The sequence below is a fragment of the Sinocyclocheilus grahami genome, unplaced genomic scaffold, assembly GCF_001515645.1.
Source record: "Sinocyclocheilus grahami isolate Dianchi unplaced genomic scaffold, SAMN03320097.WGS_v1.1 scaffold680.1, whole genome shotgun sequence".
NCBI classification, from domain to species: domain Eukaryota; kingdom Metazoa; phylum Chordata; class Actinopteri; order Cypriniformes; family Cyprinidae; genus Sinocyclocheilus; species Sinocyclocheilus grahami.
In genome coordinates this window covers 415,922-433,491 of record NW_015505859.1, presented here as the reverse complement: position 1 = coordinate 433,491, position 17,570 = coordinate 415,922, and the positions used below count along the sequence as shown (strand labels likewise).

Sequence of the window (17,570 nt, the reverse complement as noted above, 5' to 3'; positions counted from 1 at the left end):
TTTACAACAGAACAGCACAACCCAGATGTTCGAATTTGTGCAACTCATTTTATGGAGGACAGTTTTTTAAACCTAGAAGAGTACAAGGATGGCTGTGCACAAAAGCTATTTAAAAAAAAAAGGGCTTTGTTGAAAATGAGTGTTTGAGAGAGGCGGGGCATAGAGGACCTACAATAATGTACAGTATTTGAAAAATGTGTTTTTTGAACATTAAAGCATGTCAGTATATTGTTACACCAAATACACAAAATAATGATCTTTAAAATAGCATCATATGACCCCTTTAATACTTTCATTACACTTTTAGTAAGGATCCATTAAAGTGTGCAAAAGTGACAGTAAATACATTTATTTGAAAGTAAAAAATAGCATTTATTTGAAACAGAAATCTGTTGTAACATTATAAATGTTTTTATTTTTGTATTTTTGATCAAAAAATAAAATAAAATGTAAAACCTTACCCCAAACGTTTGAACGATAGTGTATAGTATGTATGACCCAAATGATAGTTTGTTAAGAAATGGTATGGCAACATTTTGTGTATTTTTTATGGTGTTATTAACCACCACCTTACTATTGTACTGCAAAAATATTTTTTTTTATGGTACTGTGTTTTTCTTTTAGATGGAGGAGTTGAGAGCTCATGCAACAGACTGGACTCAGAACATCCAGAACATGTCCATGGACTTCCGTATTCCTGTGCCACTGGATCTCAATGACCCCTTTCAGCTCCAGCGGCGACGTAGACGGAAGCGTCACCGCCATCATCGCCACCCAAGTCTGAGCGCGGCGGGATTTGCTCATGGGATCTCCCTTGATGCCGATGTTGTCCGAGAGAATGGACACCTGATTCTCGGATGGCCTGCATGCAAGTACACCCCAGGGTCTGATATCAGGTCTGAAGCGCTGTCCCGATCCAGGTCGTGGTGTAGGTTAGATGGGGCGTATGAGGTGAGACCAGCATCAAGATCTGTCTCAAGGTTAGAGCTGAAACCACCATCAAGACCCGGGTCCAGAGCCATTTCCAGGTCCCCTTCAGAATCTGGAACAGGATCAGTCTCTGGATCCGAGACCCCGTCGGAATCCTGGTCTGAATATGAATATGATTCAAATTCCCGTAACTCAGAAGACCTGGAATCTGGAGCTGAAGGGACTCTCAGATCACTGGGAAGTCAGAAGGATGTTCCTGTCGTCGTGGTTGATAGCTGCAGTCCACCTCATCCCTCCCTTCTGGACTTCTTTGGCGAGAACCTGGCGTACATTGATGAGTCCTCAGACACTCTTAGTGATCGGATCAAACCGGCTGGACAGAACCGCCAACGCAAAGCCAAGAGGAGGAGCATGACGAGACAATATCCTATCGGACTGCAGAGGGAGATCAGTAGTGAACTACAACCTCCATCACACCCTCCAACACCTCCACCTCCAACCTGACAATTAAGCATTTGACCAAGGGCTGTTAGCGTTCAGCATCTCAGTTTGAAGATGCCAAACATGACTGATGTAGACCATCACAAATATGCATGTAAATATAGCTTAAATGAAAAACAATTTATTGCCTCCCAGGCAAACATAAAGTGGCTTTGTTCAGAATAGCATACTAACATTTGTGCAGTATGTACGTGTCAAAAGTTTAGGATAAGACTTTTTAATTATTATTTTTTTTAATGTCCAAGGCTGCGTTTATTTGATCAAAAATACAGTAAAACAGTAATATTGTGAAATGTTTTTTTTAACACAGTTCAGAATAACTGTTTTCTATTGTAATGTATTCGAAAATGTAATTTATTCCTGTGATGCAAAGCTGAATTTTCAGCATCATTACTCCAGTCTTCAGTGGCATGTGATCTCTCAGAAATCATTCTAATATGCTGATTTGCAGCTCAAGAAACAGTTACTATTATTAATTTTAAAAACAGTTGTGCTGCTTGTGGAAACAATGATACAGTGATTTTTTTTTTCAAAGTAACCGCATTTATTTGAAACAAATGTTTGGAACATTATTCTGTAAATGCTGTCACTTTAAATCAATTGAATGCATCTTTGCTGAATACAAATATGAATTTCTTCTTCTTAAAAAATAAAATCCTGACCCCAAACTTTTAAACAGTAGTGCATAAGGTCTAATGCCCAGAAGGCCTACAACATTTGCTGACATGTGCAATATACAATAGAGCACACTGTAGCGCTGCAGCCTATCCCACAATTACATTTTCCAATTTGAGGACATTTCAGCATTGTGATTATTCAGCAAATCAGATGTTTGTTTTAATGTTTCATTTGTCACTGCCACCATTTGTCATATTGTAGTCATAATATTTAATATTATGAATTCACTGTAAATTGTATGATGTCAGTGTAATATGTTAGTGTTTTGAACTGTAACCACAAAAATGTCAATGGTAAATGCTGTTATGTTTTAGGAGTGATATTTTATTTGTAGTGTCTTGAATTGCTTAATATTCCCCTAGTAGTTTTTTAGTATTATAGTTATATGATTTAGTTATACAAAAAATACAGTCGATATTTTGCATGATATACTTTGAGGAAATAGGAGACAATTTGTTGTAAGATGCACATTATTTATTGAAATGTCATTTTGTGTGCCAAATTGGTTATAATTTTGTCATGAAAACAATGTTTTGGTTGTTGATGTTTCATTTGTTTTTTGTACATCACAGCTGATTTCAGACAAAGGAGATCTAAAATACCTATAGAAAATAGCAAGCTTATTATTATTATTACATGTCTACTTTGGAACTTCCATCCATGGAAATGTGTTTTTGGTTGGATGATGTAGTTTCAGAATCTTCCAGTAGGAGCTAACCCGCTCCATTTCAAGGTTCAACTGGTTAACTCGAACCCATTTGTAAGCGCCCTCTTGTGGTGATCAGAACTGGGCAAATCTCAAAGTTTTCTCAAGTTGTATTCCATTATTTAAAAAAAAAATGCTTAGAGCATAAATCAGTCGGATGTTTGTACAAATGTTATATTTGCCCTGCAGCTTGTGGCTTACACACACACACACACACACAGACCTGCTCTGAACACACTGCTCACTTTCCAGAGCCGACATCTATACATCTACCCAAACACATTTTACAGCATGTACACAAACAATGTTTACAGAGAAGCAATTTCGATGTTGAATTTGCACAGCAGGAGCTAGATGAGCATTTAAATGCCCTTGGTGTGGGAAGACGAGGTGAATGAGAGAAGAAGCGAGTATGTCCCAGCCTGAGACAGATTCAGGAATGGCTTTTGTAAGGCTCTGGCTGTGGGGATAAATGCCGGTTGCAGAGTGAAGGGGGTATTTAGAGGGAAGAGGACAAACACATGGTGGTGGTTTACAGAGGAGCTTTTCCGCAGGGCTTCCAAAGCACCCTTAAATTCTACCTCTACACGTCAGCCCCACCTAACACAAGTTCTACACTCAGAACACCGAAGTCTCGAACCAGAGGCTGTTCTTCGTAACCTGTGCGTGACTGTAATCGATTTCTGAGTGGAAATGCTTCAGAAGCGGCCGGTGACACACCTGGACTTGGATGTTTTTGTCTTGGAAAACATGACAAGCAGTTTAGTGTTAACGAAAAAAATGTTCAACTATATAATTATGTTTAAAAAAACGTTTATGAATAAAAGCTGTGTTCCATAATCTTGTACAGAGTAAGGTAATCATGGAATGAATGAATCGCCGGTTTAGGAACTTCAATAAAACCTGTCAAAACTCTGAAAGAGTTCAAACCAGGGTGGAAAAATGATTTGATTTTGAACAACAAACATTAATATCCGTTTAAAGAGATATACACAGCAGAACTGAATGCTGACAGTTCACTCCAGGCAGTAAAAGCCATCTATCAAGCCAGAAACAGAAACACAAATCATTTAATCTGCATAGATGAGTATGGCATATTTCCTCATAGCATGGTACCATCAAACAACATATAACCACTGAAGCAGGGGTTTTCAACACTTGGATTTGAGGTTCACTTTCCTGCAGAGTTTCGCTCCAACCCTGATCAAACACACCTGAACAAGCTTTGATGAAGGTTGGAGTGAAACTCTGCAGGAAAGTGAACCTCGAGTGCAAGTGTTGAGAACCCCTGCTTAAGCAAAGGTACAATATTAAATTCAGATTATCTCGTAGACATAACTGTCCAGAAAAGTCTTCTAGTACATTTACTCTATAATTTCCACTTGCTTTTAGCACTGTTGAACCAGATATACTGTTCAGATATTTTGGCAGAGAAAATTCTAAGTAACTGCATAATTGCGTTCTCAAATATCTTTTTTGTCTTGGGAGTTGATGATGTAGAAACAGGATGCAAGACAAGTAACCCCAACACATCCAACACTTTACATCTCATCAGCTTCACTGCATGAACATAACATCAGGTCATATATTCCATGGCTGTTTTTCTGATTTGATCATTTCCATTTGTGTGGTTGGAGATTTTGCATTCTGAATTGAAAGAATACACAAACCTTGGCAATGAGGTGGAGTGCTGGTTTGTATGTAGGAGAACATTAGAATGATTTGCTTTACTGTTTTTGACACCGCAAAAGGGGAAATGAAAGTTTATGCTTTTAAACAGCAAGTGAGACCACAAAATTTGTACTTCTGAAGCATCAATATCACTGTTGTTGATTAGCAAAAAAAAACACATTTATATAGACAGAGGCTAGAAAAGTCAAAACAAATTAAATTTCCACCATCAACAGTAATGAGTCAAAAACAAAATCTAACTATGAAGTTGTTTAAGAGGACATCAAGTCATTTCTTAACCACTTAATTGGTGTGTCCATGCTACGGTTTACATTTAAAAACCTGATTCACTTTTGGCCGGAGAGCTCATCCACAGATTAGCTTCTGGGCATTATGGGTCGAAAATTTCAATAACACCAACCTTTGTTTATGTCGTGAGATGTCAGGAACCCAGTAGTCTTACAAAATACACCCTAAATGACATAATGCTTTAATTCAAATCAGTTATAGCTTTTTCTAAATGCTTTCTCTGTTCTTCTCTTTCTAGTTTTTTCTCATTGGCAAATACAGTAATCTTTGTCACATTCCACAAGGGTTCTATAACATTTCTCAAAGCATGAGATGGTGAAAACTACAGTATATGTTTGATAAACTATTATATAACATAAAATTAACCTAGCATAAGTTTGCAATAGGTTGGCATCCTGAGGTGACTAAAATAAAACGAACTTAAAGAGTTTCAGGTTCTATATTGTGGCATTATCTATAGCTTTACATTAGCTTTATATATCATGTAGGTGTGAAGCAACATTCACCGTCTCCTCTAGACTCTATAAATATATAAACTATGAATAAGTGCTTTTTCTATTCATGTATGCATTCAGAAGCCATATTGTAAGTGCTGAAGTGGATGTTTATTAAGGTCTGTTGTACGAGTACTCACACACTCTGCTATGGCCAAGAATCTTCCTGTTTATAGCCATGAGCTGCCAGAATATCTGTCTGTCTCTCCATCCAGACTCTGCTTCAGACAAAGACAAACAAAGACTCAATCAGTAATGCCAAAGAGATCATTTGAAAAATTATTGTTAGTGATTAGAGTTTATAAATATTTATTACCTTTTCAAAATCTGTGACTGTCCCGGATTCTGGAAGAAGATAAGTGGTCATGGTGCCCCATAAAAGTCTAGAGTTTAGAACATCACATCTAGGATCCTGGCTTCCTTTTGTGCTGAAGTTTGCATATTTACAAAGCAATTTTCAGTATATCGGTCTAATCAGATCAGAGTTTCATGCAGGTTATTATAGTTACCCAAAAAACTAAAACCAATAAAAAAAAGAAAGTTACTAATACACATATATATATATATATATATATAGATATAAAATAACATGAATTACAATAAAAACATGTTTTTTTTGTTTCAGCTAGTTGCCAAAGTAGCTTGATTTACCTCTCCATCCAGACTCTGCTTCAGACAAAGACAAACAAAGACTCAATCAGTAATGCCAAAGAGATCATTTGAAAAATTATTGTTAGTGATTAGAGTTTATAAATATTTATTACCTTTTCAAAATCTGTGACTGTCCCGGATTCTGGAAGAAGATAAGTGGTCATGGTGCCCCATAAAAGTCTAGAGTTTAGAACATCACATCTAGGATCCTGGCTTCCTTTTGTGCTGAAGTTTGCATATTTACAAAGCAATTTTCAGTATATCGGTCTAATCAGATCAGAGTTTCATGCAGGTTATTATAGTTACCCAAAAAACTAAAACCAATAAAAAAAAGAAAGTTACTAATACACATATATATATATATATATATATATATAGATATAAAATAACATGAATTACAATAAAAACATGTTTTTTTTGTTTCAGCTAGTTGCCAAAGTAGTTAGTTAACTTGATTTACTAAAAAACTGAAATTAAAATGAATAAAATCTATACAGAGATACTCTATAAAATACAACTACCAAAAAAACAAAATAACTTTAGCGTAAAATGAAAAGGAAAATATAAAAATGAAAACTGATTTAAAACATTAATAAAAAAGTACTCAGGTAAAAAAGAAATACACTGAAGTTGAACTAATATTATTGTACAACTTGTATAAGTTGTACTTATTATATTTTAATTCTACTATACTAAGTGCATATTAAGTGTGTTATTTTGGAGCAACTTTAAGTACTGTATGTTGTGTTCTTTCAGATATACTCAATTTTAAGATAATTGTAATATATATTAATATATTTAGTTGTTAAAATGCATTACAATGCAATTTATTTGCACCAAATAAATAAATAATTGAATGAATGAATAAAGCACAGAAGTGCATATAGTGCATTTTTACAAACCCAAGTTAAGCCTGCAAATATCTGAACCAAACAAAGAAACAGAAAATTTGAAATGTAACCATCTTAAGTGGAGGGTCACTTTTCTTTGAGTACAACTTGTTGCATTTTCTGCATTTGAGGGTTTGCAATTCAGACACCGTGGTATTTCATCACAGGGTCTGTAAAAGGACAAATAATTAATCAGTGGTTTTGAGTGGTGTTTTTGAATATCATATGTATTCTAATTTGCATACATATGCATTAGAATTTATCTGACTGTTCTCAGTTTATTTACATTTTAAAGCTTTGACTATATCCTCATCAAGCTTGACATGAGCGTCCATTTTTATCCTCTTGTCTGTCGTCACAATACAGCTCTCTGTGTTACACTGAACATAAGGTTAGAAGAGGCCAAACAACACCACAGAGTTCAATCCCAAAGTCACTGATATTGTTATTCAAAGCAATAAAGCAACCTACAGGTGCATCTCAATAAATTAGAATTAGTAATTCAACTCAAATTGTGAAACTCGTGTATTAAATAAATTCAATGCACACAGACTGAAGTAGTTTAAGTCTTTGGTTCTTTTTTTTTTTTATTGGTCTTATGAAGTATTCTAAGTTGTTGAGATAGTGAATTGGTGGGTTTTTGTTAAATGTGAGACAAAATCATCACAATTAAAAGAACCAAAGACTTAAACTACTTCAGTCTGTCTGCACTGAATTTATTTAATACACAAGTTTCACAATTTGAGTTGAATTATTGAAATAAATGAACTTTTCCATGACTTTCTAATTTATTGAGATGCACCTGTATGTGTATTACAGGCTACATTATTTTAACCTAGGGTATTTCCCATTAATCTGTCTATGGCTCTATGGTATCCTTCACCTCTGTTGCAGATATTTAAGGAAACGAGGTCATACAAAATGGCATGTGCCATGTAGCAGGACAACTAGGCCAAGGTCCTGCAGCTTTCCCCAAAAACAAAAACAATTAAAAAGAAAACAGATATTTCCATGAATGACTCAAAGGAAGCACAGAAATTAACCACCTGGAATGGACACTTTGCTAATATTTTCTTTCAAGACAACACAGCGGCTGATGCAATCACCCTCCATTAGGTCCGATTTTAAAATCTCTGCAACAGAGGTGCTGAATCCAAAGTTAGCATCACACTCAAGAGCCCCAATAGACACTTTATTAAAAAATATGTCAGCCAGAATGAAACCTTTGAGATTCATTGATATGAGATTAAAATACACTACTCGGTCCGTGTACTTTTGCGTTCATTAATTTTTCATTTTTTAACCTAGAAATGATATGGAAAATGTGGTTTCTTCTTTTATGGTTCTAACACTTATTAATAGAATAATCAGACAAAAACTCATTTGTAAGTATTCTTTTGTAAGTACAAACATTGAAACAACATTGATTTTAGGCTTATTACTAAGGTATAGTTGACAAAATTATATTTCTAATACATTATAAGTTGATACAATGTAAGAATACACTTGCATATTTTATAGCTGTAATGTACAATGTGTGAGTGAATTAATATACTTTACTGTTAAATACTTAAATATTTAAAATATATTGTAGTAGGTCTAAATATGGTAATAAATAAGATACATATACTTTAAACCCAAGCTGAATCATTTTATTATGTTCTTACAGGAAGTAAACATAAAATATAAGAGTAAAATAAGTATGTTTTCTGTAAAAACACTAAAATGTCACAAAGTATGCCTGTGTTTTAGCATATTTCTTAAAAGCTTAACTAAGCATATATTTATAACCAAAGTACTCCTAGTATACTTTAAAAAAATATATTGCAATGCATGTACAATTGTACTATAAATATACTACCTGAATTTAAAGCACATTTTGAATACATTTAAGAGTAATTCTTTTTCACTTGGTTATCAGTGACAAACAAAAAACACTGCTCTCAGTTGGTGAGACGGTCATATTGGGTTTGGACAATATTAGATTAAATATTTATGATTATGAGCACATTCAACCTCAGAAAGGATTCAACCAATGTCTGATAACTGAGATCACAGTCTGCTGTGTCTAGACTCCAGTGTAACTCTCACAACACTTGTGCACATTCACACCCCATCAAAACCATGTGTCCCGAAGCTGCTCTCCCAAACCACACGGCCCTCAGACGGCTGATCGTCCTCTTTCCTGCCCCGAGGTTTCGTATTTGCACTTTTGCAGAGGACGCTGAGTCAACGTTGCGTAAGTGACAATAAGTACTTTTGTCGATTCATTTTAAGGACTGTTATGTAACAATAAGCTCTCCCTCTCTCCCTTTGCATCCCCCATTTCCTTTTAAGTTATAAAAGTTGTTTTCACTGAGCGAGAGACAGAAATTTGCTTGTTTTATCTCTGGCAGCCAAACACAGAAACCCTGTCATTCCCTACAGATCATTCTCACCGGCCACAGATAAACATTTAAGCAGTGCTTTTCACTCAAAAACAAACTTTTAACGCCATGCCAGCAGCTATAGGTTTTTAAAGGACATGTCGAAACTTCATAGGAGGAATGAAAACAAACAGGCGATATGTAGGCCAAGTCAACATTCTTTCTGACTTCCCACACATCAGACAAAATTATATCGCTCAGCATTATAGGGTGTGGATGGCATTGCCAGATTATACAAATCAAAGCCATCACGTGGTGCGTTTGAAACGCGTCCTACAGGCGATTTCGACTCAGTGGATCGGCCCGCTTTTCGCCCACTGTTCTTTCTGCCATGTCACCACAAACCCTGAACCCCAAGCATTTAAATTTGGTGTTCCATGAGTGGTCAGTGTCTGGAAATTGTTCACATCCTGTTTACGTCAAATCAAAGCCATCACGTGGTGCGTTTGAAACGCGTCCTACAGGTGATTTCGACTCAGTGGATCGGCCCGCTTTTCGCCCACTGTTCTTTCTGCTATGTCACCACAAACCCTGAACCCCAAGCATTTAAATTTGGTGTTCCATGAGTGGTCAGTGTCTGGAAATTGTTCACATCCTGTTTACGTCGGAGATTTTCTAACCTCGAACCGCATCTGGCTGGTGAGTCCACTAGTCAAATCTGCATTTTCAGCGAGTGCAGACCACACAGTTATCGTTTGAAGAAGAAAAGGAAACCTTGAGAGTAGGCCACTTGCTGGGCTGTATAATGAATGAATAAACTGTAAGCCACAGCCAATAATCTACTTCGAGAAACTTCTAGAAATGTGACAAAAATGAATAAAAAGGCCCCAAAATATTATTATATAATCAAAATGTATTGCATTTAGCAAATAAACACATATAAACATCACCAAAAACTATTTACATTTGCAAAAATATAAACTGATCTACAGTAAACTTCGTACAAAATCTAAAAAGGATGCACTGCTGGTGTGTATTTTGTGTGTCACTGTTGCGATACTGAAAATGCGAGGAAATATTAGACAAAAAAGCTTATTTATTAGACTATTACCAATGCAGGAGACGGTTCCTGTATTGAAGATGCTTGATGTATGATTATACGCCATTTCTCATCCCACAAGTTTGTAGGTATAGTTCACCCAAAAATAAAATGTCATTCCTTTCTTCTGTAGACAATAAAAGAAGATATTTTGAAAAATGTCTCAGTGTCACATTGGAAGTCAATGGGGTCCAATGTTTGGTTCGCAACATTCTTCAGAACCTTTTCTTTGATGTTTGCCAGAAGAAAGAAATGCATACAAATTTGGAATGATGTGAGGGTGAGTAAATGATGACAAATTTCATTTTTGGGAGGAGTATCCCTTTAAGATGCCTTTCATTGAGATGTTAAGTTTGCTCTCTCTAATGCACCTGCGTCCTGTCCTCTGTCTGAGATCTTTATGTCTTCCCTCTCCACTGCTTCAACGGCACTTGCAGGACCGGACCACCATGTTGGAGAGCTGTTCCACACGAGAGGTTCGGCCTAGGAAATAAACGATGGTGAGGGGCTCCAGGTCCTGAGGAACACAACACGGAGATGCTGATGCCTCTGGATTCATTTTATTATACAGCGGGAGAATCTAAAAGGAAGACAGACAGAGAAACACTGTAAGCAGACATGGAAAGCAACATCTAAACGCAACATTTTAGAGCGAACTCTGTCCAACACTGCACAAGTTTGATTAGAAAATGTAGTTTTGCTATATTTCTCAAATTATACACATGTATCAGCTATAATGCACTTATCAAAATATCTAAATCAAGCATTCAAGTGTCAAAAGTTTCTTTTTTAATGACAAGAGGAGTATTCAAAATGCATCATTTAACATACAATCTGCAAAAGAGTGAAAAAAGGGGATTTAGGATTAGTCCAAAAAATTATGTTTTTAGAATCAATAATAAATCACACATGTGAAAATGGGCTGAGAATTGAACAAATATTTGTTTAGAGGAAGAAAGCAATAATCTCTTTGTTGCAGTTTGTTGACAGCAAAAATGCTACAAAATGCATATCAGATTTTGTGAGAAAGTGTGATGTGCTAGAGCAAAACAGATACTACTTTTGTAATCAGCAGCCCCAAATTAGTAAGAAACAAGCACTGGATTTCATGCAGCAAATATGATGCAGGGTGGTGTGATCTTTGAGCTGGTAGTCCTGAACACTGTCCACTTTTTTTGTGTGAAACATGCTCAGCCTGATCAATATTTACCATGTTGTAGTGGTTGTCTGCGCTCCAGAGGTAAGGACAGTTCCCTGCACAGAAATTTGCTTTGTACCCTTTTGGTTCGTGGATCCACTTCCAGTTCAAGTCCCGACGAAAATCAATGTACAGAGACCTCAGACAGCAGCCCTGATCAGTCCTGGAGGAAGGAAAATGATTTGTTGCAATGCATCATGCTGTGTTAAAAGAGAAGTCTACCTAAAATGAGTTTAAAAATGATTTATTTAAACATTATCTGCTCACACTCATTCCAAACATATGACTTGTCTGGCTTACTTTCTTCTGCGTACCACAGTTTGAATTATATTCTAGTTGTTCTTCTCCATGCAGTTACAATTAATGGGGAAAGAAAAAGCACCATAAAAATATCATAAAAGTAGACAATAACTTTTGCATATTCCAAGTCTTCCAAAGTCAGATGCTTTATAAGAGCAACAGACTGCAATTTAATATTTGCTTTTTTAAGTATAACTATATCGTTTTTCATTTTATTTCCAGTTATTTCCCGATTGCAGTGCTTCCACTTAAACTAAACAAAACTAATCGAAATACATTAAAGTTTTGAATCTAATATTTATATTTTATTTTATTTCAGTTTTATTTCAACTAACAATTAGTTTTAGTTAACAATAACAACTCTGGGCAGGATATTCTTACAAAATAATAATAAATAATTCACCCTTTGTGCTCCATTGAAGAAATCATGTCAGTTTGGAACAACACTGTACATTTTGTGAGTAAATGAATCCTTTTTGGGTGAACTAACCCTTAAAAAACTCTTGTCCAGTTTTGACTCCAGCAACAAATTCTGATTTGGTGTAAATGTGACCCTAATGACCATTTCTATGTTGCTTAGCACAGAGGAAGCACTCCACATAACAAATACACATTAAAAGAACATTTACTCCCAGGACAGACAAGATGCAGACTGCATATCAGACGTGACACTCCCTGGGCGAGTCGCAGCATGTGTTCTGTGGGTGTGTGATGCAATACAATCTAGACCTCTATTTTACATGCACACACATTAGGATCAATCTCATCCAGCTCTGAGTGCCTCGTTATTGGTTCTTTATTGGTTTCTCATGCAATGCTTTTGTTTTCTTGCATTAACTGGGGACTTCTGAGCTTCTAGCCAAAGGTTTGATATATATGACAGACACTATCGGATCAGAACAAAACTTGAACTGACTTGAGCTGAATAATGACACTATTGTCTTTTTAGAGCTGCTTTACAGCAGAATTTGGATTTGTCCCATGTTTGATGAAGTTTGCATCATTGATTCGGTTATTTTCCTGCTTATTACTGTGATGCTGCTTTGAAACAATCTGTATTGTATAAAGTGCTATATAAATAGAGGTGACTTGCCAAAATACTGCAAGTGTAATACCGAAATCCTTCAAAGCCATTTATACTGTTTTTTATACTAGCATTCATTTTGAGTCTCCGCTTAGCTTTTCTAACGCATGTTGCCATGGATCATACAGTTAAGCAATCATTATATTGCTTAAATATCTGAAACAAAAATACCTGATTTCAGTAAAAAAAAAAAAATCAAGCATTCCAGAGAAAGCAATAATAAATAATATTTTGAAACACACACACACACACACTCCAGCACTCTTTCTCTCTGTACCGTGAGCATATGGATGTGACTGCTGCTGATCTCTTCTTGCGGTTTTTCTTGGTGGGACTCTCCAGACGGTCGGTGGGCAGCAGGGTTAGTATCAAATGGGGAGTTTTTGTGCTGAATTCAATCTGTCCTTTAGTCATGCCTGGTCTTCTGTTCTGCTTTATAAGGTCATCATCAATGCCTGTGAAGGAATCAATCAAAAATATCAAAAACAACAAATGATGCAATGCATTTCCTATGACACTGAAGTTGGCCAAAATGTCACTGTTTTCAAAGAATTAAAGTCAACTATGTTTGTAGAGTTCAGTGTTGCACTTTTCTTCTAAAGTTCGAAAGTTTCTTTAAGAAATATTTTGCTTGAAAATGCGCTTGTGCTGTCTTTAAAATAAACACCACATTGTTTGATATTTTATTATCTAATGCAATGATATTCATACTTTTAAAAGTGTAACTTAAGCATCTAGATACTTTTTGGGGGTTCACGGTACAAGTAAAATAATCACACTTTTATTGTAGCACTGTGTAACTCGAAATATAAGACAAATAAGTCAAATAAAAATGCATGGTACTATGGAATTAACATATGGTAAATTTTAATGAGAAAATATAAAGAAAAGCAAAGGCTAGTTGTCAGAATACTTAACCACTTATAATTAAATCACAAATATTTTCACTTTCAGCTAATTTACTACAAATGAATAAAAAAAGGAGTCCAGTATTGATACAAATCTTGTAATTCTGACTTTTTCCTTGAAATCAGGAGTACTTTTCTCAGAGTTTATATTGAGAGTTTATACCTCTCAATTCTGAGAAGAAAATCATAAGGGTGAGATTAAAAAGTCTCTTTCTTGTTTTTTTATTATTCAGTGGCAGAAATGGGCTTCCATAGTGCACTTACAGCTCATGGAAAAAATGAAGAGACCACTTGAAAACTCTCAGTTTCTCTGGATTTATGATTTTTAGTTGCATGTTGTGTGTGCATTTTATATATATATATATATTTTTTTTTTTAAATTACGTCATTATTATTATTTGTATATATATATATATATATTTTTTTTTACTATTCTCTGACATATTAGGATGCTTAGCTGTTGTTTGAGTCGAATGTTTGCAGCCACTCTCAATTGTTAACCAGCAATAATTGTAAGTAGTACAAATTGTTTCTGTACACAATGGATTTGGACACTGAGGAAGGCTGTTAATAGTCTAAACGCATTTGCTAACATCATTTTTAACAATTTAGCCTAAAAGGTTTTTAATTTTCTACCACTTGATTGCCTTCCTTGTTTTTCATAAAAATTTAGACTGATGAGAAAATGACCTGCAAATCTGGCTTCCAACTCTTCACTCTTGTTAGGGACGATATTGTTTGTGGAAGGGATGAATGTACAGCAGGGACAGTGAACGCTGATCTTGAGCCCGAGATTTCGCTCTAAAAGAGAAAAAGATGATTTTTCTTAGAGAAGGAAATACTTCTCATTTTACTTGCTCTTCTGCTTCATTGAGCAGTAAATATATGTTCAAGCCTCCGGATGAACTCACTGACCTCTGAAGGCCATCCACTCCTTCACAGTCTCCGTGACGTCGACAGAAAGCCACGCCCCCTTGGCTTGAGGCTCAACTGTTCTGGAGTCGATGTACCTCTGAGACGGTGCTGTCACGTCGTCAGATTTGAGAATCTGTGGGTGTGAAGGGAAAAAACCACAAGCTTATTTACCCATTCATTCATCTGCTGGTCTATTTCTTGCACTATACACCATGAAAAAATATGTGAGGAATCAAACCCTTTCAGCTGCTGTCACTCACTGCTCATCTTTGGAACGACCCAAGCCTTTTGTCTGGAAAAAACACATGCGATTCTCTCACCTGGTATATTTCCACACGCTGCTCTGTGGTGCGCGCCTGTGGGTTTGGTGCTCTGAAGATGCGAAATTCTGCTTTGACCAAAGTACTGGAATTTCGCTCCACGTTGGTGACGTCGAAGCCCACTATCCTGAAGTACGGGCTCTGAGGAACAGGGTTGATTGAGTCTGTGAAACAAAAGCAGGATTCACTTTGGCCTTATTTACACTTTGTGGTCTGTGCGTGGTTTTCAGAGGGTCAACCTCAAGGAAATAAAACTTGCCTTGGTTCCAAAGCAGCAGATGTAATGACTAACCCCTTTCAGCTTCTCAGAGGCCTCACTGAACTCAAGCTGCCTTATTATTAGCAACAAAATTGTATACTATAGGTACACTATATATAGTAGCTGTTAGATCAAATATATGCCTCAGTGATATGCTCAACACTGTACCTTTATTGTGAATATACATATAAACTGTAAGGGAATGTCTCAAAAGCTTGTCCTGGTCATATTTCACCCAAAAGCAAAATAAAACTAATAATTATTTTACATGAAGCATCCTATTATTTTATTTTATTTTAGGGCAACAACAACTGATTTGTATTGTGACACTATTAAAAAATTAAGCACATTTGACCAGCTACTGACAATGTACTTTTTTTTTACCATTATTTTAAATAGATTTTTAGTTCAGCAATATGTGATTTGTGCAGATTAGAAAAATTGCATCACAGTTTTTTTTTTGTACCATAACACAAAGCAATAAATACCAGAGACAGACCAGTAATCTGTTTAACATTTTATACTGATATTCATACTTTATAACTTACACTTTTCATTTCCAGGGCACATATTTCTCTAAAGAAAAGCATAAGAAAGGTTATCCAAAAGAAAAATAACTAAATGTATTAAAAACAAAGATGAAAATAAGTTTGACCATTTAGATTGCAAAACAATGGCATTGGACTAATAATTACTCATACATTATGTTTTATTGTGGCAAATTGTTTTGTGATCTAATGATAATTTTATTATTATTGTGTTAAAAAGCGAAATAAAAACAGAAAACATTGCATAGCCTAGCGGTTATCGGTTTGAACCACATGTTTGAGTGCGCTCCTCTATAACGCCCGGTCCGCTGGATGTCCTCGGGGCGCACGCACTGAGCGCGTCTCTTGCAATGGGACAAACCCAAAGTGCGTAGGCTGCGCTGGTCGCGCTCAGTGTTCTCCAGGTGAGTGAGCCCGAGCCGCGAGCTTTTACCCCTCATACACTGCCTGACATGTCATTTGTGTACTCTTGTAATCTTTTAGAAGACTGCTGAGCTCAGTGTGGGAATTCCACGCTAACTTAAAGGAGATTTTTTTCCTAAAGGTAATTTTCGAGGTGCAAACGTTTAAGGTACTGCTTATGGCACGTATTTTGGCATCCCTAACAGTTAGCAAAACGAGAACGGTCTTAAATACTTTTTTTTTTTAAAGTGTTTTTGTAATCTTTTTATAAAACAAATATACAATAAAGTGAGAAACAAGTAGCCTACTTAGCTTTATATTTTGTGCTAAACCGAAGCAGAAACTGATCGCGCAGCACGCCGTTGCTATAGTAACCTCCTCGGGCTACGACGTTACAGCTAGGCGTCGGGATACTAAAATGATTGTAAAAATTTTTTTTTGGAAACTTATGTTGAACTTAAACAATACAGTATAAGTAGCCTACTTTCTAAGACCCAAACCCTTCCAAAAGCCCTCGGTAATTCACACCCTGCCTGAGCTAGGCTACTTCAGGTAAAACAAATGTTAAATATTGGCCAGATTTCTGTGCATGTTGTGATAACAAACAAAATACAAGCGTGCACTATTACAAACCATATGGAATCTATAAGCAGAGCCTTTCCGTCATGCTTCCCGGGGTTTTGAGTATTTACCGGTAAGGTCATAAACGGAACAGTTCCTCATGCTCGTCTGGTATCCAATGATTCAGAGAGAAACTCCAAGTGCTGCTTTGAATTCTTGTGGTTTGTCTTGGACCTTTACTGAGGACCGCTAGAACTTTCTTTTAAAGTGACTCTCCAGCTCCTTTCCCATGATAGCTATAAGAGATCAGGTCAGATCTGATTCTCTTTTCTTACAGCCTCAAGTCAAGAAGCAGATCTGCCATCCAAATGTTCAATCAAGCCCTTGAAGTTGCTTTAGGAAAATACAATTATCCCATGACAAAGACTGACTGTCTCCAGCAGCATAAAGTCGAACTGGATTTAATATAAACAAAATGAAAAAATGCTAGTCTAGGCTTGGCCTACCAGAATAGATCTTTTGCGAAGAGTAATCCATTTAAACGGAGAGAGGGGAAAAACTAGACCATCAAGAAACAGGTCAGACGTCAAAGAAAGTCTTTGAAGGTGTGAACTTAACTACTCTGCTATAATTTTAAAAAACTCTTAGGCTTTCAGAGCTATCAAAAACATCTCTTCAACAAAAGCCCCTAAAGTTTCTGAAAGGAAGAAAAAAAACATACAGCAGCTGTGTGTGGGAGAGAGGGAGGAAGAGAGAGATCAGAGGGAGAGAGGGAGGGAG

At 36.2% G+C, this 17,570-nt stretch overlaps 2 protein-coding genes across 2 annotated transcripts in view; one reads left to right on the top strand and one right to left on the bottom strand.

Moving 5' to 3' along the window:
* The window catches only part of LOC107559263 (potassium channel subfamily K member 2-like), a 10,812-nt gene extending 9,215 nt beyond the window's left edge, over positions 1-1,597 (top strand). Inside the window, exon 6 of the mRNA XM_016243014.1 lies at positions 625-1,597. Coding sequence (XP_016098500.1) covers positions 625-1,434 — 810 coding nt within the window. The 3' untranslated portion in view covers positions 1,435-1,597. The remainder of the gene's footprint in view (positions 1-624) is intronic.
* An 8,844-nt stretch (positions 1,598-10,441) lies between these two features.
* On the bottom strand, positions 10,442-16,952 carry LOC107559262 (transforming growth factor beta-2-like). Its single transcript, XM_016243013.1, has 7 exons — positions 16,922-16,952; positions 15,021-15,214; positions 14,701-14,833; positions 14,476-14,586; positions 13,155-13,332; positions 11,506-11,656; positions 10,442-10,875 (listed from the first exon to the last, which is right to left on the bottom strand). Exons 1-7 carry the CDS (start codon positions 16,950-16,952, stop codon positions 10,717-10,719), a joined length of 957 nt encoding a protein of 318 aa, XP_016098499.1. The 3' UTR covers positions 10,442-10,716.
* Between the last annotated feature and the right edge of the window lie 618 nt (positions 16,953-17,570).